The 23,849-nt window shown below is 41.0% G+C and overlaps 1 protein-coding gene across 1 annotated transcript in view; it reads left to right on the top strand.

Moving 5' to 3' along the window:
* The window catches only part of AGK (acylglycerol kinase), a 29,747-nt gene that overhangs the window by 1,459 nt on the left and 4,439 nt on the right, over positions 1-23,849 (top strand). Inside the window, exons 2-13 of the mRNA XM_032184321.1 lie at positions 3,341-3,380; positions 6,834-6,913; positions 8,115-8,190; positions 9,630-9,722; positions 10,698-10,730; positions 12,668-12,762; positions 14,829-14,898; positions 15,697-15,776; positions 17,834-17,891; positions 19,810-19,957; positions 20,777-20,874; positions 21,710-21,780. Of these exons, the coding sequence (XP_032040212.1) occupies positions 3,341-3,380; positions 6,834-6,913; positions 8,115-8,190; positions 9,630-9,722; positions 10,698-10,730; positions 12,668-12,762; positions 14,829-14,898; positions 15,697-15,776; positions 17,834-17,891; positions 19,810-19,957; positions 20,777-20,874; positions 21,710-21,780 (942 nt within the window). The remainder of the gene's footprint in view (positions 1-3,340; positions 3,381-6,833; positions 6,914-8,114; positions 8,191-9,629; positions 9,723-10,697; positions 10,731-12,667; positions 12,763-14,828; positions 14,899-15,696; positions 15,777-17,833; positions 17,892-19,809; positions 19,958-20,776; positions 20,875-21,709; positions 21,781-23,849) is intronic.

Below are 23,849 nucleotides of genomic sequence, written 5' to 3' on the forward strand. Positions count from 1 at the left end.
CTACAGGTACACCAGATCCAACCTTAGGGGGTGTGCAGATTGTCAGATACATGCTCATACGCAGTGCTGTACTTCTCTTTCACATAGATGAGATTGATTGCAGAGAAGTAAGCAACTTGCTATTTTTTTTATTATTTTTTTGGATCTCTTCTTACTTAATAGGATGGAAAGAGGGCACGTAACTTAATTCTGGCTGTGTTTCTGTGTGGTAGCTGCTGGTGCTCATTGAATTCATTAGTGTAAGGAGTCACAGGATAAAATTCAAATCCTTTTGAATCGTATTCTGTATTTTGTCTTTTCTTGAGATGGTTCCTTACTGATGAATAAAACAGCAAGAAAAGATACCATATGATTATTTTAAAGCTTCCACCAGATTTGGAATCCCCTCTCACTGCCCAGTTCCTGCCCTGGATCTGCTCTCCCGAGGAGGGCTGTGGCTGCTCTCTGCGTGTCCAGGTGGTGCAGTGAGTCACCAGCTACGGCAGGCCAGCAGGAGTTTAATCTCAGCTTATCTGGTTGTCCAGTTTGGCCAGAGCGTTGCAGTGGTACTGCTGGATAAGTGATCATCCTGGTGAAGATGGGGACTTGTGCATCGTGCCGAGGCAGTGGACCCCTCAGATACTCAGCTCTGTATGCACTGAAGTATTGACTTCCTCCGTAGAAAATGCTGGCAAAGCATCTGGGCCTTTGACTGCTTGCCAGCAATCCGAGTCTGATTCTTATCTGTAATTTGAGCGTTGGTCTCTGAGTGTTTGCCAACTGATAACTCACTTGGTCACCTTTCTGCATCTCTCTTCTTCAGCGGCCCACTTCATTTCATCAAAACTTCATCAAAAAACGTGGGGCATAAAGTCTGATTCTTGGGTAAAGCTGATTCAAACCTAGGTTTATCTTTCATGTCCTTCCAACGCCAAGCTGAACGGAAGTGCTGGTATCAAGCAGAGAGGATGCTGTGGTCTCGCTGCATTGGAAGCAGCCAAAATGCTCTCTGTGAAGATAAACTCTGGAAGGAGTTCTGTGGTAGCTCTGGAGACTGGTCCGGTGTGCACAGCTTTGGTCAGACTGCTTTTGGGCTTCCTGTTGGCTGAACATACTTCAGAGTCTTGGATTTAATGCTGGTAACCCTGCCTGAAAGGGGATCTGAGCTGCTTTAGATGCTCATGGTGCAGTCACTTCCAGGGGAGCTGGTTGTCCCAAGCCATGGGCTGTGGCTGCAGGCCTCTCACAGCTTCTTGATCACTATTTTGGGGGTATTTGCAGGTTGGGACAGACGATGCAGTATCTTCTGAGTGCTTTTGAAAGTTGTGCTGGACTCAATTTTAGAGGTTCTTAGCGCTGCAGGCATTATAATGTTGCAGGGAGGAGGCAGGCAGAGCAGTTGGTGGTGTGACCCAGGTTGATTTCTGAGCAAAGCAGCGGCGATGTGCAGCAATCAGATCACACAGACTTGACTAGGATTTGTTAACGAGGTCAGGACTGCAGTTCACAAACGGATCAGCTGCGTGGCCATCATCTGGTCGTGGGGTTTTCTTGGTACCCCGTAATATTTCAGCTTTATGTATTGACATTGCAATTGCTTTGTGTTTCCTCTAGCCATACGGGGGGGGGAAAAGTCCGTGTGTGAGGGCCTGTAATCAGCAGGGCAGCGTGGGCACAGCCCCCGTGCTGTCCTGATTGAAGGGGAATTAGCTGCAGCACCCGGCTTTGGCTCCGTACACAAACCTTTGCAGAGAGAGTTATTTTAATGGTGCTCTTTCACGAGATTAGCGCAATCAAACACAGGCCTGCTGCTCCTCTCGGTAATATTTCAGGTAGTTAATACAAATGGCTTGCTGCTTCGGTGTGAAGGAGATAACGTGGCAGTTAAACGCATTGGTATGCCTCCAAGGAAATTTTTTTAGACATTCCAGTTACTTGTTATCTTCATGGGGTATTATTTACGTGTTTTCTTTTTCCGTGCATGAGTTCTCTCCTAGTCTTTTTGCTTTTACTAAGAATAAATCTGTCTTTTTTTGCTTCACAGTTATTTTCTCAGAACTCAGTATCTCACCTAAAGTCAGCTGACGTCTCCTTTTAGTACACTGCAGCATCTTTTGGTGATGTCAGAAGCAGTAATTTATATGGCTCCAGTGACAGATAAATAGTCTAGGCTCGTGGGATGGGACAGATCCCACTCCTCCTTGGATGCATTGTTCTAGCCAAGGCTTTGCCTTTTCTTCTGCCATTTCGGGTGCAGACTGTGCCCAGTGAGCCACAGTTTGGGGCAGGAGTGTGCTGTTTTCCCTTTTAATGGGTCTAGTATGTTAATTTTGGTATGTGTTACGCTGACTATAATTGTTATTGAATTTTTGTATTGGAGACTTTTGAGGTAAGACTGTACCGTCTTGCCAGATACTGCCAAGGGAAAACTGATGGAGATTTTTGGTTTTAGCAAGGAGAGGGAAGTGTTTGGTACCTAGAGGACAGGTGAGACGGGGTCTTGCACAACAGGATTCTCCTTTTTGTCTGTGAGGCCCAAAAGGGCATTTTTGGGTCTGGGGAAGAGCTGAGTTGTGTTCTGCACTCAGTAACTCAGTCTCCAGCATGGCTGCCTGCCGCTGTGCTGATGCTGTCCATCACCAATGACAAGCACAAGGATTAGCCTGGAATCTCTTTCTGACATGACCGTCAGTGGTGTGTCTAATACCGATACTTTCTTTTTTATTTTTAAATGTTGGTGAGGTGAGTGGTTTTCACCTCTTTGGGTTACAGCTGTAGTTCGTGGGCAGACCTGGCTGGGCGGCATGTGCTGCATTAACATGTCCAGCTGACAAACCGATGGATGGGGGAGCTCAGGGTTGTAAGGCTCACAGATTGAAGTCTGTGTAAGTTACCCTTAAGTCTACTCTAAAGCTCTTCTGTACTGTCAGAGTGGGAAGTACCTTCAATGTAAAAACCAGGTAATATTAGCATTTAAAAAAACCCCTTAGATCTGGAGTACAGTTGTGCAGTTATGTAGCAATTTAAAATTAAACCATAGCTGTACTGTGTCTCATGGCCTTCATAATCTCAGCACACTTGGCATCTTTTGTTTTCTGCTTTGCTTTACTATCAAAAACACTGTGTTTGTGTGCACATACTTAAAAAAAAAAAAAAAAAAAACATCAAAAATTATGCACATGTGCTTACAAGGGCATTTTATCCTTAAACATGTGTTAAATTGGCCTTAAAGAACCTGTATTTTTTATTTTAGAGCTGTCAAAGCGTGTGTTAAAAGGGTACAGACCGATATGGTGAAAATGAGCAAATTGTTTTAAACTTACTCAACCTAATGTCCACTCTGTTCTGTCTTACCTAACAGCGATAACCTGCTACGAAGAGCTGCGTGCCAAGAAGCCGAGGTAATACCGTCTAAAGTGATAAAATTAGATTAAAATCCCCTCTTATCTTGGCTGTGCAGGGCTCCTGGGATTCTCCCAGCAGGCCCTCTCTGCGTGACGAGCCTTACAACGCTGCCGTCTGTGTCCTGCTGCTCAAGCACCGAAGGGCGGCCGGCCTCCAGCCCGAAGCTGGGGTGCTGTCGCTGGGGTAAAACACCTCAGTCGCCTCTCCTTCTGCTGGCTGCATTCCTCTGGGCCTGACATTTTCCAGTAGAAAGAAGACGAGACAGGAGGCTGCAGTCTGAGATCCACCACGAGGCGCGTTGTCGGGGCAGAGGCAGGGCAAACCGCTTCCCGTTAGCGCTCCGCTGGGCAGGCTTCACCCTTCTCTGTTCGTCCCCGAGCGCCTTCATCAGGGACGCTGTGCTGATAGCTCAGGTTGCCTCGGTGGGGTCATGCAGCATTTTAAGTCTTTCTTCCTCCTTCAAACAAAGTTAATTTTAAACCCCCTTCTCCATGCCAGATGCTGGAGATTTTGCAGGGCGTGATACTGCTCCCATTGCTGTGTACTGGGGCCGTAGAAGAATGCTGAATGTTATTTTTCTCATTAAAGACCTTTGCTTGAGGTTACCCTGTTTTATAGCTGTGGTGCACCTGCATAATCCCAATTTTTATCTGCCAGATGTTGAAGGAAAGATGTTCACAGCCGCTTGATCTGGACTGTGGATTTTTTTGCCAAAACAGATATAAGGGAACTCAGGTCTCATGAATGAATGAGGAAAAAATTATAATAATTTTATAGTTAAAATATAGTAATAACTAAAAAAAAAAAAAAAGAAAATACTGCTTTCAAAAATGATACCTTCAGAGCTGAATACATTTAGTATTTGACTATGCCAACTCAAAGTGCCTGTTCTTCATTTTTGTGTTTTCTATAGTCATTTTCACTGCACAGATATCAAAGCAATAGCTTTTAATTTTTTTTCCAGAAATAGCAGTTAATACCTCAGTAATTGAAGCTTATTCTTCTAAATAAAATAAAGCTTCCTACAATTGCAGGGGGTAAAGCTTGGGAAGATATCCTGCAGAAGACTCCTGCATTAGAAAAGAATGAACCAGAAAGTTCAGTAATCAGTTCATGCTGTAATTTGTGTTCTCACTGATGTGTCAGTGCCAAATACAGCTTGAAAACCCACAGCAATATAGTATCAAGGCATTAAATGTCTGGTTTGATCTTTGGAATAGCAGCAATCTGTAATTGTTTGAAAAATGCTACTTGTGTTTCTGGTGCTGTATAAGTGCTGAGAAAAATAGAGGCAGGCTCGCTCAAGAAAAACCTTGGTCAGAGTGAAATGTGAGGGGCTCCCTATTATTTTTACATAAGTTGTTTGAGTTCTTAAGCCTAGAACAACACCAAATTGCTGATAACCTGCCTTGCTGCCAAAGCATCTCCTATAGCCCTAGTTACTGCAAGAACTCCACCGTGCATGTCCGAATTAAAATACCGGTTCGCAATGACAGCCTTGGGGTGGCAAATGCTTACAGAAAGGTTCCCCAGTGAAGAACCCATGTACTAAACTGAAAACCTTTTACATCTCCTTCTCCCAAACAAACCAGTTTCAGCCGACTATGGGCTTTGCAGACGTGGCCTCGCTGACTGATGTCAGTGACTGTCTGTATTAGGCAGGTCCTGCTTAGGTGACAAATTCAGTCTGTGAGCGGGAATGGTTTTCTGTAATGGAACATTGTTTCTCTATTTGTGTTCATAAAACACCGTAAAGCCGTTGTGTAATGGGCTTTTCATAATTGCAAAATAGTAAGTTTCATGCTAGGAATCCAGAAACACAACACCTGGAGTTTTGCTTTAACAAGGAGCTGAAAAAGGAATTGCTTTTCCTAAATAATAGCTTCATATATATTTAATAACAATTTTTAATGGCTTTAAGTTGGCTTTCCTTACGTTGGGCTCTGGGAGAAAAAAAAAAACAACTTTGAAAATGCTGCATTATTATTTTTTTATTTCCTGTCTTAAAAATCTGAATTAGCCTTCGAAGTGCCCCCATATGTAACATAAATGTCTAAGTATATTACATAAAGAAATGATCATGTCAGTACTCCTAAAATTTTTATAAGCCTTTTTAGGTTGTTTAGAGCAAGCAAATACATCACACCGTGCTCCCCCAAGTAAATAATTAATTGTTTTTAACAGCTGTAACGTGCCAGAGGTCTCCTGTCTTTCCCAATCCTGTCCCCACTCTCTCCCCTAAATGCAATAAAACGCATAGATCATTTTGCCAGCTATTTTTTTGGTAAAGCTAAGGAGCTGATGATTTATTTCCCTTTCTTTGACCATTCCTTTACTCTTAGCAACTTCTCTTATCCTTCTTCTCTCTTGAAGAAGAAATTTGAATGTTTTAAGTGACATAGCCAGCTGCGCACTTAATAATTGAGGCTTCCTGAGCAAAGTTGGCAAGGGGAAGTAATTTCAACTTTAAACAGCTAATGATCACTAAAATCTACACTGTTTTGTGCACAGTGTCTGCCTTCTTCAATATAAAAACTCCTGCCAGGGGATTAACCTTTAAAGTAAAGGAAAAAGAAAGTAGGGACAGATGACTGTCATGTTCAGCACAGTAACCTTTTGTTCCTGCTTTATTTTCGGGGCTTCTGGTTGGTTCTGCTGAGTGTTGTCAGCCTTGTATCCCAAACCAGTTTGATTTGTGTGGTAGTGAGGATGCCTTTGGTGAGCTAAAAGAGGTCTGCAGAGTGAGAAGTGATGTGTGGAAGCCTTGCCTTCTCATGCCTCTCCTGTGCTGAAAAGCTGTGGACATAGGTACAAATGGCTAAAAGGCACAAGAGGCTGCATGAAATAACTCTCAGAGAACTTAAAACGAAGACATCTGTTCAGAACTGGATTAAAAGATGAAGATAATTCAGTGGTCGTAATAAAGAGACAGGAGGAGGAAAAAGTGTCTGAGGAAACAGTGGGTTTGCACATAGGTGAGGACAAACTCTCTGGTGATTATCTTCTTTCATATTTTCAAAAACTTAAGCGTAGAAAATACAAAAATAAGCAGAGGAGATACGAGAAACGAAGGGCAGAAGTGGAAAAAGCTGCAAGAAGGTGGCAAGCGGGTGCATGAGAATTACATGGGAAAATCAAGTAACCTAAAAGTCAAGGATAGTTCTCCCTGGATATCCCATACCAGAAAACTATAATTTGACAAAAAAAAAATAAAAAAATGTTGGTTGAATTGTAAAACTGAGATAAAGATTTCTTATGACAATAGTGTCAGCTGTTGCTAAGAGTAGTGATCTTTGGATAGGAGACCTGTACAATGACTGCAGATGGAAGTCATTTGGTTGTCATGAGGCTTGAAAGCCTCCTGACATTTGGGGAGATGCATTATTTTGAACTGCTTTACTAATGTGCTTAAAAGAGAAACTGAACTGTGCTCTTTTTTTCTTATTAAGGTTTTTGGCAACCAGCTGATTCCTTCCAGTATGCCACTGAAGAAAGCGACAGTGTTCCTCAACCCAGCAGCTTGCAAAGGGTAAAATTCCCCCTCCCCTACACTTCGTTCTGTTTTTCTAATCTGCCATTCACTATAAAAGCTGGCCAAATTTTTGAGCTCATTTTTGCCCCCCTCTGATGCCAAGCTGGTGCTGTGTAACTATGCCAGAATATCTATCACCAAAAATATTACGATGAAGAACAGAATTAGATGCTTGAGTTGAAAGAATGATTTTCAAATATATATACATATATACAAATTTTCTCTTATTCTGTGTTTGGGTCTTTGTCATTCTTCCACATACCTTTGTATGTGGCACATTTCCCTCCTCAAAAACTATAGAAATAAGTGATGACCTTGATTGCTTCAAGAGTTGAAGTTAGCCAGCAGTGATCTTACTTCTGTAGGAACCTGTCCTTGAAAGGGATGTGCCTACAAACTGGGAGGCTAAATATGGGCTGAGAGCAAGACTCCTGGAAGAGGTCAGCTGCTGTTTTTGCATATTCATTAGTGGAAAACAGTTATCTTGGATATGATGTATGTCTATTTCTGCTAATCAGCTAAGCTATCAGTTGCATCTCAGTAATGGTATCAGAGAAATGATGTATCTGACATGGGAGGACTTGAGCTTACGTGCTTTTATTCAAAACACCCATGACTAAAAAATGCATAGTGTCAATAAATTAAAGTCTCTGACTTGTGGTCTCATATTTCCACTTCTAAGTAATATATAGTTAATGAATAATTATTTCATTAAAAGCTTACAAGCATAAAATGCATGAGTCCTTTAACAAAAGACGGTCAGATCAAATTTTGCTTCCAGACTTATTTAATAATATATACAAGAAAATAAATATATATTTTTAATCTTCTGAAAATCCAAATGGACTTTCTTTGTTGTATTAAAGCCTGCTGCTCTGTAAGTCATTAATTTTTCTAATAAATCTCTCTCTGGAGATCTTGTTTTGATTTTTAAAATTATTTTTGTAGAAAGCCAGATAACCTTTTCTGCATTTATTAAAACTGTAACAAAAAAAGCTGACATCTGAGATACGAGTCTAGAAATATAATACATTTGAAACAAATGAAATCTCATCTTTCCTGACTGGCAGGTCTGGTGACTGATTGTGTAGATTGTATGCTCTGTTTTTAACTATATTTCTTGTTGTTATTCATTTGTTTCTTCCTTTTTTTTTTAACTACCAGATTATTGAAATAGTTTTTCCTTGTTTTTAACTAGTAAAGCCAGGAACCTTTTTGAGAAGAATGCTGCTCCAATTTTGCACTTATCTGGCTTGGATGTAACTGTGGTTAAGGTAAGAACTGATAGGCTCTGTTAATACAGATATATTGTCTGCTTTGCTTTCTGCTCATGAAGAACTGAAATTCAATTTGGGGTATATTTGAAATTCTTAGTTGTCCCACAGGCATCTGATGGGAGGAAATAATTACTGAGATTTTAAAATAGTACTTAATCTTTTTCGTTTTAATTCACAGTTAATTTACAAACTCTGTACTGACTTTTTAATTTTCAGCTAAAGCAGCACATGTACTTGTCTGACTGTCTAAAGCAGCCCTTCTATAATTCATGTTTGACAGGAAAATCTCTAAATACTTGCGTGCTGGCTAGCAGTGCATGCCCATCACTGTTGAAACTGTCAGTTCTGCCTGAACTTGCAGAATTCAGAAGTAAGGAACTTTGATGTGCAGTGGAACTCTTCAAATTAATTAAAAATAACCTTTTACTATATTTTTTTCAGTATATCTCCAGTTAATTCAACATCCCCATCACAAAAGCAGAAAACTGAGCTGTAAAGGCCTGAATTAGCAGAGGAGTTTTCACTGGAAAGAGAACAAAAAATAAACATGAAGGGATTCTGATCTTTTTGCAGATTTTTGAGGCTGTGATATGTGGATTATCTAGTAGTCACTATGTCTTGGCAGTGAAGTACTCGAATATTTGTCTTCCTGTCTTGGAATAATTTTGTCAGATTTTGTTTTGTGTTAAAATGCTGCTTTTATTAATGTCCTCTTCTGTTCATTGAAAATGTGTAGGCCTAGCCTACGACCAAAAAATGTTTTGCAAGAATTAAAACTGACACGTTCTAACTTCAGATCTCAAAAGTTAGCAAAACAGGGCCAGCCCAGTAACGGGGACTGAAATGTACCTGCAAAAAGCATTCATTTTGGAGAGAAAAAAAACAAACAAACAAAAAACAAACAAACAAACAAACAAACAAACAAAACAAAACAAAACAAAAACTAGTTCTGGTGGTTTAGAAAGTCAGTATACTCTTTACTGCTGAAGCAGCTGTCAGCAGCTTCCTAGCCACTGTTGAGCAGCGGCATTTCATGTATCTGCTCCTGTATTTCAGGAGATGCACTTGAACACCTTGGCTGCTAAAGGTGATGGGACTTTTATCTGCAAGAGTGTAGTTTGCCTGTGGTTTTATTTAAATGTAAAACTATTTGGAAATTTGATTATTGCTGGGTAATCTAGATCTACCAAATGAGAGTTACTGTGGTATTCTTATAGGCTTTGTGTATGTGTTTTTACTTTTTGTATTGTACTAGGTACGGGATTTGTTTCATAAGGTGAAGAAATTTCAGTGAATGTGATGTAAGAAGTGCACAGTACTTTGTGCTTATATGAGAATAATTAGTAAACAAATGGGTAGATTTCTTTTTTTTCTACAGAAGAGAAATCCTAGAAATAATCACCTGAGTTCTCATGTTTGTATTTCTGTTTCTTCAGACTGATTATGAAGGGCAAGCCAAAAAGCTGCTGGAACTGATGGAGAACACTGATTTGATCATTATTGCAGGAGGAGATGGCACAGTACAAGAGGTACTTCAGGAGCTTTGTCCTATTTGTTGAGAATCATAGCCAAGCTGAGGGTGAGAAGATTGAACCTGTGTAATACGACAACAACGTCACAACAGATAGTCCTGAAGATTTGTCTGTTTTAGCATCCATTTTTTCATTCAATATTTTGAGCTTCTGGGAAAAAGAAACCTGCGATAGCTGTTTTTTGCCTAAAAGTGGTGATGGGAGATGGGGTGGGGAACAGGAATGTCTGACATTTTCTCATTTTAGAATGGGAAAAATATCTGGGGAGAAATGTTTCCAACTTTTTCTTTCTGTGCAATGTAGCTCTAATGGTTTAATTTTCAAAGTTTATTACTAGCCTATCTGTACTGCCCAGGATGAATGTGTTTTTTGCAAAGTGGGAATCAAATAATTTAAAAATTAAGTGGGAGTGATGCCAAAGCATGTTATGCATTTAATAAATGTCTGTTGTCAAGACAATTAATGACAGGAGCAAACTGCCAGCGTAACTGGGGAGTACTCTCTTTCAAGGCAGGTTGTTTTTCTGTTAAAGCATTTCCAGGAATGCTAACTACTGGCTTCATAAGGCAATGGCTAAATGAAGTACAATGACTTTAAAAGAAAGTGGTTGGAATACATCTGCTAATTTCTCCTGAGCTTAGAATTTATAATTCTTAATCACACACTGACCAGTTGTGGTTCTTGCATTTATACAGAAGGGACTTACCCGGGTTTGTTCAGTGTTAAAGCATTTACACTGGCATCAGTTGTGGTGCCAGCATATACTCATAAGCACTCAGAACCCCGCTGTTCCCATCATGTTTGCACACTGAGCGTGCCTCCTTTCCCATGCAAGCAACAGTCGCGTGTTCCAAAAGAGAAGCTGTTTCTTAAATCTTTTCAAAAGAATAAATTTGGATATGAATTTCATTGCTTTCTATGGCAATTGCAAAATAAAATTCTCCAAGATTAAGACTTTCCCATGTTTTTCAGGTCATAACTGGACTTCTCCGCAGAGCTGATGAGGTGAGGAAGTCTGTCACTTTTAGGATTTTGTCTGTTTCTTAGGGAAAGTGTCTTGTGTATCCACTGTGAACCCTTGGTCCCAGTTTTTTTCTGCAGATACTGTGGCTTACTAAGCCCAAGCCAGCGTGCTGCATGGTAAGTCAGCCATGCTAGTGTCCTGCAATTCTTCCCATTGGTCTTCATTCCCTTTCTCATGGAGTGCAGTGGCTCCCAAGCCTCGACTTTGGGAAGCTTCCAGCTTCAGAGCAGGGATTTTTGAGAAGCCAAATGCACAACTTTCAAAGATCCATAGACAGCTCTGTATTCTGCTTTGTTTTGCAGAAGCATTGGGCAAAAGTACTTGTTTTTCTTGTATTTATAGAGGCTTGAAACTGAATTTGCTTATGGCTGTGCTCCTGTTGTTTTATGGTTGTTTTGCCATTTTTTCAAGCTGTGAATACCTACCTATGTAGATGGCTATGGAAAGCAAATTGTAACCTCTCAAGGTGGAACACTCAGAATGGAAATGAGAGAGATTTTTCTTTTCAAGGAGGGAGGACAGTGTTATCGAAGATAGGAGGGGATCATTGTTCCCAAAACCTCCCGGCAAGAGCTGGCAAAAACTCAATTAAATGATCCAGACAAGATTACGATGATATACTTGGCAGCTAGAATTGCATCTCTTTAGGCAGTTGCTTTGTCTGAATGTGACAAGAGAAGCTCTGCAACTCTGCCAGTGTTTTTAAGGGGGTGCTAGCTGAATTAGTTCTGAGGCATCAGTTTTTTAAATTTAGTATTATTGTAGCTGATCCCTGAGACCTCTATAATCTAAAGATTCTGGAAGAAAAAAATTAGAGGCTTTACTGGCTAGTTCTTCATCTCTATTTTTAACTTATTATCTTGATATAGTTGGGATTGATTTGCATAGAAAATTCTGCATCCAGCACTATTTTGGGTAGAGTAGTGCATTGTAGTATTGCCATCGTGTCTGTGGCCAAGGAATTCTCCTCATCCTTCATATCTGTCCTATGAGTAGGGATCTGTAGTTCAGCCCCCTCACTCTGTGCTCTGCTTCCCTTTTTACTCGGGTACGTCATACCACGGTTGTCTGGATAAGAAGAGCCTGTGCAAGGTATTCCAGAAGCGTTGGTCCTAGTGGCCAAGGGAGCAGAGCCTGACTGAATAAGCTGTGAATTCTCAAGAAAATGAGAGAGGGGTGTTGGAAGCGTGTTAACACTTGCAGGTGAGACAGAGGTAGCAAGGGAGAGCAGGTGGGCATGAAGTGAGAGGGATGTTATCTAGCCAGTGGGGATCTGCAGTATCGTGGCACTGCTAGGAGCACCGCCCCGGAGGGAGATGGTACATTGTGATATGCAGTGCTTCAGGTTGATTTGCTGAAACATTCCAGAAAGCACAGCTTATTTTGAGGTGCAGTGCAATAACTTGCACCTTCAACAAGCCCTTTTACTGAAATGTGGCACGGAAAAATAACACGGTCAATGATTTCCAAAAACTAGACCTTCTGCTGCCTCATCACTTGGATGCCAGAGGAATCAATTAATTTCCTTAACTGGGAAAATGTCTTTGCCATGCAAGGGTATTCTATCAGATGGGGATTTCGGCAATGGTAAATGAGATGCAGAGCTTGCGCTGCCACCATCAGTATTAAGAAAGATGGCAGATTGCTGACAGAACCCGTGCATTAGTTAGGACGTGTCTGCCAACCTGCATGTAACAATGCTCGTAATGATTACAGAGAGCTCCTTTGTACCCTGTTGGCAGCGCTGGGCTCAGAGACTCGGCTGCCATGTTCTGAGTCATTATGTGTTACTGCCTCATTTAAGGAGGTGCCTGGCAGCTTAGTGCCAAAGGGGTGATATCAGACACAGCTGTGATCTCCACACAGAAAGCTTCTTTCAGCTGATGCAAATGGTAATTTACTCCCCTTATGTGTCCAGGCTGCCTTCAGTAAGATTCCTATAGGATTCATACCACTTGGAAAGACCTGTACTTTGAGCCACACGCTCTACCCTGAGAGCACGAACCAAGTTCAGTAAGTATTACACCTTTCTGAAACGCCTCTTCTGTTTGTTTTCAAGGAGCAATGCAGCTTGGTAGTTTGATGCTTTCTTTTTCTTCTGTGTTACATAGAAGTTGGCAGTCTCTGGGGAGCCTGATCCTTCTCTGGACTTGCTTGTGTTAATGACTTCCAAAAGCTGACTAAAAATTAAAAGAAGGAAAAGTATGTATCATCAGAGCATAAAGTTGTTTACTGTTGCTAACTGCTCTTTGACTGTGTGATGCTCAGTTTGGCATGTTCCAAAAAACGAAAAACCCAAAACCAAGAAAAAAAAAAGATCAATAGAATCAAACCTATTAGGAATGTTCAGAAATACAATAGCAGAATATGAAAACAAAACAAAAAAATCCTTTTTTCCAGCCCTTCTTCAGTTAAAGAATTCTAGAAAACAGTCCCCACATAGCCTGCTGTGTATCTGCATAGTAAGGCAGATGAGTGCCTCCATGGGAAAAGCTGGATCCCATTACTGACTTCAGAGTTTCTTGCCCTTCACTGTGACGGCAGCTGTCCAACAACCTGACTCTTACCTATCAGCACCCTTGATGTGACACAGCCTGGCAGTATCTGTTGCTTGTGTTTCAGTTTGGTGCAAGATTGTTGTGTCCACTTTTAAAATACAAAGTCTGGTCGGCTAATCTTTTTTTTCCCCACACATTCCTTTTCAATTTACATTCCTCTCCTCCCATACTAACGAATATATTTCTCCTTGCTACTGAAATCCGCTCACTCTGGTTCTCCCAGTAACTCATTAGCATTCTTCTTTGCGGAACCCTTGCTGGTATCCATCATACATAAAATCCACGAGCCAACTGGCATAACATCCGTCATTAAAACCACCAGAGTGCTTTGAAGCTCAGCAAGATGGACAAGGCTATAATCAGCAGCGAAGATTAAAATAATAATTTATGTTTGGGTTCTAAAAAAGCTGTGTGAAATGAGTGATCTTCTTGTCCCCAGGTAATGAACTGTGGAAGTTAGACTGCAGCATATTGGTGAAGTTGAAAGGAATTTGGTCAATAGGCTGCTTAACAACCTACACCAGTAACAGAACCTGACTTAAGAAGTGCAGAAGTGATATTTTAAAAAGAAATTCTTAAGTTTTGGTTCCTTCATCACTGTTAGATCTTTCCTTTGGAGTGTAGGAATTGCAGAGGTCTTACAGAAAGGTATGAATTAGGAGAAAAGAAGGCCCAAGGGAGTACCAGCTTCCTACTCTATCCAAAGTGTGATTAAGCCAAGGGCAATTTTTGTTGCTGATTCACATAGGTAGTTGGATCTGAAAAGTGCACTTGGTTGTGTTTTTTGTTTGTTTGTTTGTTTTCCTTTCTAGCTGAAACACATGAATTATGCACAATATGGAACTTAAATTTAACTGAACCTAGATTTTTTTTTCCTTAAAAAAAAAACAACAAGGGTTTTAATGAAATATGTGCTTCAAGGTCTGAAGCCACCTTTTATGACATGAAATGAGAATTATCTTAACTAATGTCCACAACATAATGGAGACCAAAACAACGTGACCACTGCTGATAGGTAGATTTATGTTGATTAAAAACTTCAAGTTAACATACGGAGGTAATACAGTCCCAGACGCAGTGAATTGAGACCAGTCTCATACCTCTTTGCTTCCCTCTGAGATTATTACACTTGCCACCAATAAAATAAAGCCATGTTTTGATCCATAGAATAGCCAAAACAGCAGGTAACTTCCTGCATGATCTGGCACTTCTCTGGAAAGCTTTGTCTGGGAATTTCCTTTTGCTTGTCAGAAGTTTTCCTGCTTGTTAAAATGAAGGTTTCGTCACATGTTGCAGCCACCTACTTTGCTTTTTGATTTCAGAGAGGCACAGCACTTTGTCAGAGCTCTTTTCTTGAAGCTGTATTGTGGTTACTACAAGAAAAAGCCCCACCAGAATTGGTAGCGGGGCCTGCAAGATAAAATTAAAAAAAGTATAATTTTAAAACGTATTCTTTTTCATTTTAAGTGTATTCTTTCTACCTGTTTGTTTTCCTTTTCTTCCTTCTCTTTTGTTTTGCAGGCATATTACTAATGCTACATTGGCCATTTTGAAGGGAGAGACAGTTCCACTTGATGTCTTGCAGATCAAGGTAAACACCCGTTTGTTTGGCATCCAATATTTCTAAAACTTCCCTACTCTCATGTGGTTCTGTTTAAATAGACTAATTTTCCTCTGTGTAAAGCTGTTGTGAATTTTATATTAGCTTATGATATCAGCAGTTTGGTTGGCAGTCATTTCTTCACTGTATTCTGTGACATCAGCTGGTTTAAACTGGAGAAAACACTTGAATGCCTGAATGTATTTTTGGGAGGCTTAGAGAGTTCTGACGAATGCAAAACTTACTAACGCTGATGTTTCTGTGGAAATGGTGAAAGATAACAATAGCTGTCTAAGCTGATTTAATACATTCATATGTATTGTTGAATTAATAGCTTTCTTTTTTAAACTGAAATATGTGAAATGGAAAACTTTTGACTGTGCCCAGTATGTTTCTTTTTTTTAAAATATCTATTATTTTTCTGTTGTGTTGTAGAATAGACATTTTTGCAGCAAGAGCTTAATGTTGCTGCACAAGAGCACCTTGCTTTTGGCTGACGCTATCCACGAAACTAAATGCTGTTGCTGGGTGTGCAGTCAAGATCAGTCAACCTCTTAAAATCTTTACCTCTTGTGTTTCTCTCTGGGAGTAAATGGAATGCGTAATACTTAAATCCTGCTTAACCTTTACTGATGTTAGCTATTTATCATACCTTTCCTGCAAAATTTCTCTTTTGGGATTAATCAGAAATCAGTTTTTATATAGAAATGATATTTTTCTAGTTTCAAAAAACAAAGTTGGAAAAAAGGTAAGACGATGTAATTTTGCACTGTTTAATTTTCTTTACAGGGGGAAAAGGAACAGCCTGTGTTTGCAGTGACTGGTTTAAGATGGGGATCTTACAGAGATGCAGGAGCTAAAGCTAGCAAGTAAGAAAACACCATTCTTTTGATGCTGTACCTCTTTTAGCATCTTGTCTAAAAAGAAATACCCCCTGTTGCAAAGAAGTCTTTTTTAAGTGTAGACTTTTGACAGGCAGAAGCACCCCCTCCTTTTGAGTCTATCGTTACACTAAGTGTAAGACATGTCAGGATTTTTGTCATTTGAAATAATCATTTATTTAATGCCGACTATTTCTTAAAGAATTTGCTTTCTGCTTGCCTTTTGGTGCCCATTTCTGGAACTTCATTCAGATTGGATCAGTGGGAAAAGCTGTCCCCTGAGGAAAGTCTAAGTAAAGTAGTTGACCATTGTTTTTCGTCAATTGCCAATGAAAAGATGCATGCAGACTCTGTAACTCAATTCCAATGAGGAACATCAGATGCAGTAGAAATGCCCTTCAGTTCTTGCCAGGAGTGGCGTGGATCGTACTGTCTGAGGACTGTTTTCTGAATGCTAAACTAATAATTGTTGGGTTTTCTCCAAATGGACCTTTAATATGCCTCTGTCTGTGTATCAAATGACCAGCGTTATCTGGTGAAGGAGCAGCAGGGCCAAATCAGCTCACTTCTCAGACTGCTAGAGAGGAATTGCAGTGCAGACTGCTGCTGCACAGCCGTAAGGAAATGAGGTGTGTTTTGAGAATGAGCTATCTGTGAGGAAGCAGGCGGTAGCAGGCCTCTGGAGTCTGGTAGATACCTGAGTAGGTTTGAGAGGTGATGTGGGATGGGAGAGGTGCAGTAAATAGCCCTTGGCTATGTCAGTAGATGCTGACTTGTCTGTGCTGTGGGCTTTCCTGCTAATTGCAGCCCCAGGATTAAGGAAGAGCACTTCTCACCTCTCTGTGTTCTTACTAGGCTTGCCTGTGCCCTGTTTCTTGCTTAGTGTTGGCCTAGGCAAGGTCTAGTCACATTTTTTCCTGCAGCAGTTACCTTTCATAGGAGTCTTGGAGCGTGTGCTGGAGGTATGACAGCACCTTTTGTACCTGGGGCAGTGTGAACAACTTCAAGCCTTTTTTTCCATGAATGGTTTTGGATGCACACAAAACATGCCCAGCTTGGAAAGCACTTCAGCCACGAATGAATGGGGGCTCAGTGTGCTTGAGATAAGAGCCCAGTGTCCTTGTCCTCTTCTTATACTTCTCCATAAGCATACAGTTTTGGTCCCTGTTGGCCTGTCAAAGAGGGGATATTGGGCTATATAAACATTTAGTGTGTTCCAGGACAGCTGAAAAAAAAAGGCATCTACTACAAAGAGAGTTGATCAGTAAGCCACAGTTCCAGAGTGTCTGGCTATCCCTTAGCTAAGTACTGTTCTGGTGGAGACATGGTGGTGTGCTTTGTTTTTGAGGCTTTATTATTTTACAGACAATTTCATGGCTTGATGGGAATGGTGTGACTGTCGCATGCCTTAATAGTTAATGATATCCTTACATCTTCAATACTGTTGAGCTGATGGTGTTTAATGTGTTTTGTTGACCTTCTTTGATGCAAGACAGTGATCAAAATGTGTACCAAGCCTACCTAAACATAGTCACATCTTTAGATTGTATACAATATTTCATGGCTGACAGGAGTTTTATTTTTTAAAACATTGATTTTGATCTGAGAGTACTTTGGGGCAGATGAATGTTTTCTGGTTCTGTTCTCTTGCCACTTAAACTGATGATTTTTGTTTGTTTCCTTGTTTCCTCCAACCTTATTCTTTATGGGATATTGTGGAGGTATTGTGCATCCCATCAACGATTAGATCATAGACTTTTAAATTATTCCTATTTGTGTTTCATAACTAGGTAAAATTCTGCTACTGAGGTGTCAGGCTGCCTGTAGAGAAGATTGTATGCTGCATTTTGGTAGTCTGTAATTCAAGAAAGGGATGTCACTGCTAAGCTGCTGTGTGGATACTTGTAGTATCATGAAGCTAAAGCTGTAGGGGAGCACTAACTTCAGCGGCAAACAACTCTGCTCTAACTTGAAGCAAGATTTCTCCCTTTCCCCAGTATCATCTCCTGGATATCTCAGGAGTTCTGTCTGTGTTCTTTTTTCAGGTACTGGTACCTTGGACCTCTGAAAACTAAAGCAGCTCACTTTTTCAGTACTTTAAAGGTAAAGAATAATTGGGGGAAGTGTTTATAATGGTTGTATAGATGAGAAATGAAAAGGCTGACTGTGCTTTGTATATGTTATCTGTATTTTTTTTCTGAAGTTCTGGTAACAATATATACATTGGGAATGAAACTCAACTCATTGAAATATGTAGCAATTGGTATAGACTTAATTTATGAAGAGATGAAGGGGAGGCAGAATACCTTTTAAAAATACGTAATTTCTAAAGATCTGTTGCTGCAAGGTCACCAGGGGGAGCCAGTAACCATTTTTGAAGCTGGAGAGCGGTAGCGGTGCTGAACATAACCATTAAAGTGCTCCGTCACCTTTTCTAAACAGTCTTTCTTACGAAAACATTTCATTCTGATTTATTCATCTGGCAGAACTGTCCATAATTAGACTGCTCATGAATGTTGATAATCAGGCTTCCATGTGTAGTAAAATGAACATGAAGATTAATAGCTTTTATTTTACCTTTAACTGTTGCTTTAAAATGATCCTGGAAAATTAAAAATTTGACCTGCATGAAAGATGAGGCATTTTCATTCGCATGCCTTTCTCTTCTCATATAAGGAGCCTCATGAAAAGGCTCTGGAAATACCCAGGAGCTGCAGTGGTAGATGAGATTGTGCAGCCATGGAGTTAAGGCTGTAATACATTCATGAAAGATTTCCACCCCGCTCCCCATCCCCAAGAGATTTGAGATGATGATTTTGTGTGCTGGTAATCTAGGTAGAAACCTATTCTTCACCTCTCTCCAGCCCCTTTCTCGCTTTTATTGAGGCCTGAGCCTCGGTGAGCGGCACTGATAGTGAGTCTCACTGGTGAGTTATTCATTGTACATTTAAAAGATATGTTTAACCTGCTGAAGGTTAAAGAGAAGTGCCCACTTTTACTGCTATTAAGATAAAAAAGTTTCTTCCTGATCTCCCCCAGTTGTGCTCTCCATTGCTTTATGTGCCTCCTATGTTATCATTTTGTTAATTTGGGTAAGAAATGGCTCCAACGTGTTGAGTTTAATCTTATCCTAGCTTTTCTTTGCAGCTGTGTGCTTTATCATTGCTGGGTTTGCTGTAGCTCTCCTTTGAAACGGCAATACATTTTAAAAAAAGATCCTATTATTCTATCCATACGTCCTCTATTTTAAGCATTTTCAGAAATTAGTTTTAAAATTAAATGAGAGGAAATAAACTTTGCCAGCAGCTGGAGGCTTCCAGGAGCTAAGGTTCTGCTGTAGGTCATCAATTTCTGGCAGTGGATCTGAAGCATCACTGAGAATAACACGGTATTTCTTTTCCTCAGATCTTTATAGAGCTCACCTGACTTGCCTTAAGACCCATTGTGTGCACCTGTCTAGTCAGGTGCTCTAATACGGTCACATCTCAGTTGTTTAAGGTGCTGAAAGACAAAGGCTGGCCAGATTTTTGAGCCCCTTGGCTGCACACAGCACTGTTGTCTTTGCCTGTTGGCACTAGACCCTGTTGTGCAGCTCTCTTTGAGGTTGCCTTGATGCCACGCAGAAAACAATTGTGCTTTCAGACATTACTCTTGACCTTGCCAGTTTTGGTTGTTCCCTCAGAAGCAGCTGTGTCACCCTACCCAGCACTGGCAGCAAAAAAAAAACACTTCCCTATGCTGTTGGTGGGGAAATTACCCCGCTTCTGTGTAGGGAAGGAGTGGATTAGTAGGCTTGGGAACTGGGGGTGATCTTTCTCAAGCTGCAGAGATGTCATTTCGCATAGGAATCTGAAGCCTGAAGAGCCAAAAAGTAGGCTGAGGCCATGGCAGGATCTGGGTAGCTCCGAACGAGTGCTTGTGAGCACAGAGTAAATCGGCTGAAGGACTAAGCACAATAAACAGGCAGGTGCTCAACAAAAGGCCCTCTGTCTCTTGTGTTTCCTTTCCATGTAAATCCAAGGAATGGCCTCAGAAACGTCAAGCTGATCTCATGTACCTGGGTCCAACTGAGAGACCTCCAGAAGAGCCAGAGGAGAAACCGTCCAGACCTCCTTTGTATGTGAGGCTTTACAGGCGACTTCGCTTATACTGGTCACCTCCCCGAAAAGGTGAAGTTGGGTCTATTTTGGTGTAAAGTTACAGACAGCCTTTGCTTGTCTAATCAATCAGAGTTGTGGGTGCTTTTTACTTTTTTTTTTTCTGTATTACTTTTCCTACTTTTCCACTCTCTTACTACTTTCCCTTTCCTTTTTTTTTTTTTTTTTTTTAATTAACATTTAAGTTGTGACTTTGTCAAGATAGTTACAGTGGCGTTTGCCAGAAATGAAACGAGTAGTTCAGTCAGTGCTTGTGGTCTCATAAGCAAAAGTGGATTTGTGAAGAAGCCAGTATGTGCAGTGGGCTCACAGTTGCTTGTTCCTAGTAGAGGCTTGTCACCTTGTCACCTAGTGCAGGTGATTTAAATAGAAGTATTTAGATAGAAGTGACCCGTATGTGAGAACTGAACCCTGGGGTTTTCTCTTATAGAAGGTACGTTACCACAGCATCCTGAACACTGGATTTTTTTTTTTTTTTTATTTTTTTTTCTGGTAGCAGCACTTCATGTTCCTGTAATGCTAGTTCAGGAGATTTGTTAATCCTTGGCATAAGGATTTACAGGGCTGCCAGGTAATATGCTTGATAGTCTTTCATGTTACTGTGTGAATGCCAGTGTTTTTTTTTTCCTTCAGTATTCCAACCCCCCCCCCCCCCCAAAAAAAAAAAACAAAAAAAAAAACGCGTGATGTTTGAAAGAAGGAAAGCTAGTGGTCACAATGGGTCAAAGTGATTTTTGTGGCTGGCATTGATGTTTTGTGCTTCACAGCAGTGAAATGATGATCTGTATAAGTAAATTCCCTTTAATGTTATATTCTGTTTCTGATTCACAGAAATCCCCCAGGAGGCAGCCCCAGAGGACTGGGAAGAACTGAAATTATCCACCATTGAGTTTTCCATTGCAACTCAGAACAGACAGCTTGATCTGACGGTAAGACTGTAGCATAACTGGATTCCAAATGCTCCTTGCCCACACAGGTTTTGTTTCTTGCTAAATTCTCGTTCTTTTGTCTAAATAATTCATTGCCCTGTGCAAGTAGAGGCCCATGATTGAATCTAGGAGTGGGCAAACTTCAGAGCTGGTGTAAAAGCAAAAGCACTGGAGACTTACGTAAAAATGAATGTGGTGAGATCAGGAGGAGTCTATATAACAAGAAAGTTTCACTAAGCAAACAAAAGCTTTAGGGTTACCCAGGAGGAAACAGGACATCGAAGTGGACAGTCGTTTCCTTCTTGACCCATGGGAGAGTGGAAATTGGACACATAAGTACTTCAGTTTTATAAGAGGGTGCTGGAATGAAGCTGTGGGCATGAATGACTGCCTGGAAGTGTGTTGTTTTTTTTTTTGTTTTTTTTTTCTCTCTTCTGACTCGCAGAGAAAAGAATTAAAAAGAGCTAGCACTAAAGAAAGGACAGGAGCTACTGTGAGTTAGAGGACAGTAAATGCGTGTGGTTGTGGAAGAGCAAAACACCTCCCACCAGACCAGGTTGCCCAAGGCCCCATTCAGCCTGGCCCTGAACACTTCCAGGGATGGGGCATCCACAGCTTCTCCAGCTTCTCCGGGCAACCTGTGCCAGTGCCTCACCACCCTCATAGGGAAGATTTTCCAAATCTCAAGCTGAGAAAGGAAAAAGCATTAAATGCAGAAGTGCATCTGCCTCCTTTTGTGAGACTCAGAACTGGGCATTTTTGCAGTATCATGGATGTGACATTTTGAAATGTTAACTGCTTCATTTCTGAATCTTTTTTTGTTGTTGTTGTTTAGCGCACTGAAGACTTCATGGATATTTGCATTGAAGCAGATACTGTCAGCAAGGGACAGTTTGTGAACAGAGGGTGAGTATGGGAAGGCTGCAAAAAGATGTCCAAATCTCCGTACAAGTCAGAGTGCTAATTTTGAGGAGTTTTATGTTTCTCCCTTACTTTGTGCTTCAAAATTCCAAAGCAGAGGTCATCAGTCAGTAATGCTTCATGGAGGTTACTGGTTTTGTTCTTCAAAATTCTTACTGATTTCCTCTTTCTGGAAACAAGGCAGATCAGTCTACCTTGAGTTCTTCCTGGCCTCTCAGTTTCCTATACCTTTCACCTCTTTCTCCACTGGCATTGAATGATGATGCTTCGAAAACACTGTCACAACCCAGAGCTTTGTAGGCAGCCCAAAAGACTTCAGAATCTTTTAGCCCTAGCTGCTCAATGGTTTAAGAGAAGGGTCACAGAGCTGATGTGTTTGTACTATCAGTACCTGGAATTTTTGCACTCTGATAAGATAGGCCCAGCTTTTAAATGAAAGGCTCCCTTGGCTCAGTAACTCCTCTGAGATATGAGATCTGAGCTGGAGGAACTTTAGGAAGGTGTGAATTGAAACAGTGACTTTAACTAAATGTGTTGGTGCTCCCTGTATGTGGAGCAAGGAGGCTGCAGGTGTGACGAAGAAGCATGGAGAAAAGGAGTGAACACGTATTGCCTTACTTATGCTTGGAATGCTGTCTTGTAATGTGCTTGTTTATCTGCTATCACCAAATACAAATCAGAGCTGCCTTTTCCAGCTCCTGCATACCATCTCACTAGCAAATACATTGCATTTTCCGTGCAGTTTTTATTAGCAATTGATTTTCCTACTAAATCCAGTCCTACTAAACTCTTTTATATGTTACTGTTATATTTGCTAATTCTGTTTTCTGGTCGAAGGGCCCCCTCTAGTGAAAGCAGATGGGAAGATAGGGATACATTTTTACCTGGTTGTCATCACCCTAAGAGTTCCTGCATATGTGTCTTGTTTATGACATTAATAGCAGCAGCAGGCCCCTTATTTGAGCATCCCATGAGCCTCTGTGGGAATATCTTCTGATGTATGGATGCACAGTGGATTCCGATGCTAGCTGCAACTGCTTTTAAGTTGCATGAGCCATGTGGACCATATATGCTTGAGAGTGAAATCTTTGTTTTAAAGATTGCGGAAAGGAAAGGAGGAGGAGATTTTCCCATTAGCAGCAAGAGGAGTGTGACCTCTTAAGGTATATTCCAGTATACTGGGTTCTTGAACGCTTTGCTACCAGAAAAAACGTGGATGATTTGGGGTGATTTAAGGGAGAGGTGTTCAAATGTACACCCGGTGTGCAATGTCTCCCACGTGAACTGGGCATGCTTCATGCAGTAGTGTGTCACGTTCTTCTGACTGCAGTTACACTGCTATACGGAAAAAGCCTCATTTGAGGGGTAACGTGCCCTGCTGGCTAGGTAATCAGAGGCAGTGCCGAAAGCTTTGAGCTGCTTTTCAAGCAAAGTTCAAAGAAACAAGATCTTTTGATTAAACACTGCCCACTGTCTGGAGGTAACAACAAAAGAGAAAGAGGGGTGTACGTGGTGGAGCAACAGGAGGGACCAGTTACTTCTGCAGAGACGAGTCAGAACAGAAATAAAGTGCCCTCTTTTTGCAAGGCAAAATCAGGGTGTTCAGAGTGGCTCTCCACTGTGCAGTGAGTGCCTTTTTGGAGCTGCGTTTGAATCAAGCCCTTGTTACAGGTTCCCCCTTGCCTAGCACCAGCAGGGTTTGCCTTTAGAAATGTATGAAGCTTTTGTTTGTTTGGTTTGGTTTTGCTTGTTTTGTTTTTAAAGCATAGTTTTAAACACCCAGAATTTGGAGGAGTTGAGAATGTTTTCAGGGAAAACACTATATCAGTACAGCTAACAAGTTATTTTTCTGTTGAAGAGGACACTGACATGATCTGGTCAGAACTGGTAGATCACAGAAACCATGCATCCTGCAGGGGAAACTACAATGCAGGCTCAGGCATTGCGTTTGTGTGGTTGGAGGCAATGCATCAGAACGCTGGAGGGCAGCTGCTGTTGAATCTCAAAGAAATCCCAAGTTTATAGAAGCACCTGCCGGCTGTGGATCAGATTTG

This window comes from Aythya fuligula, chromosome 1, assembly GCF_009819795.1.
Source record: "Aythya fuligula isolate bAytFul2 chromosome 1, bAytFul2.pri, whole genome shotgun sequence".
NCBI lineage: Eukaryota > Metazoa > Chordata > Aves > Anseriformes > Anatidae > Aythya > Aythya fuligula.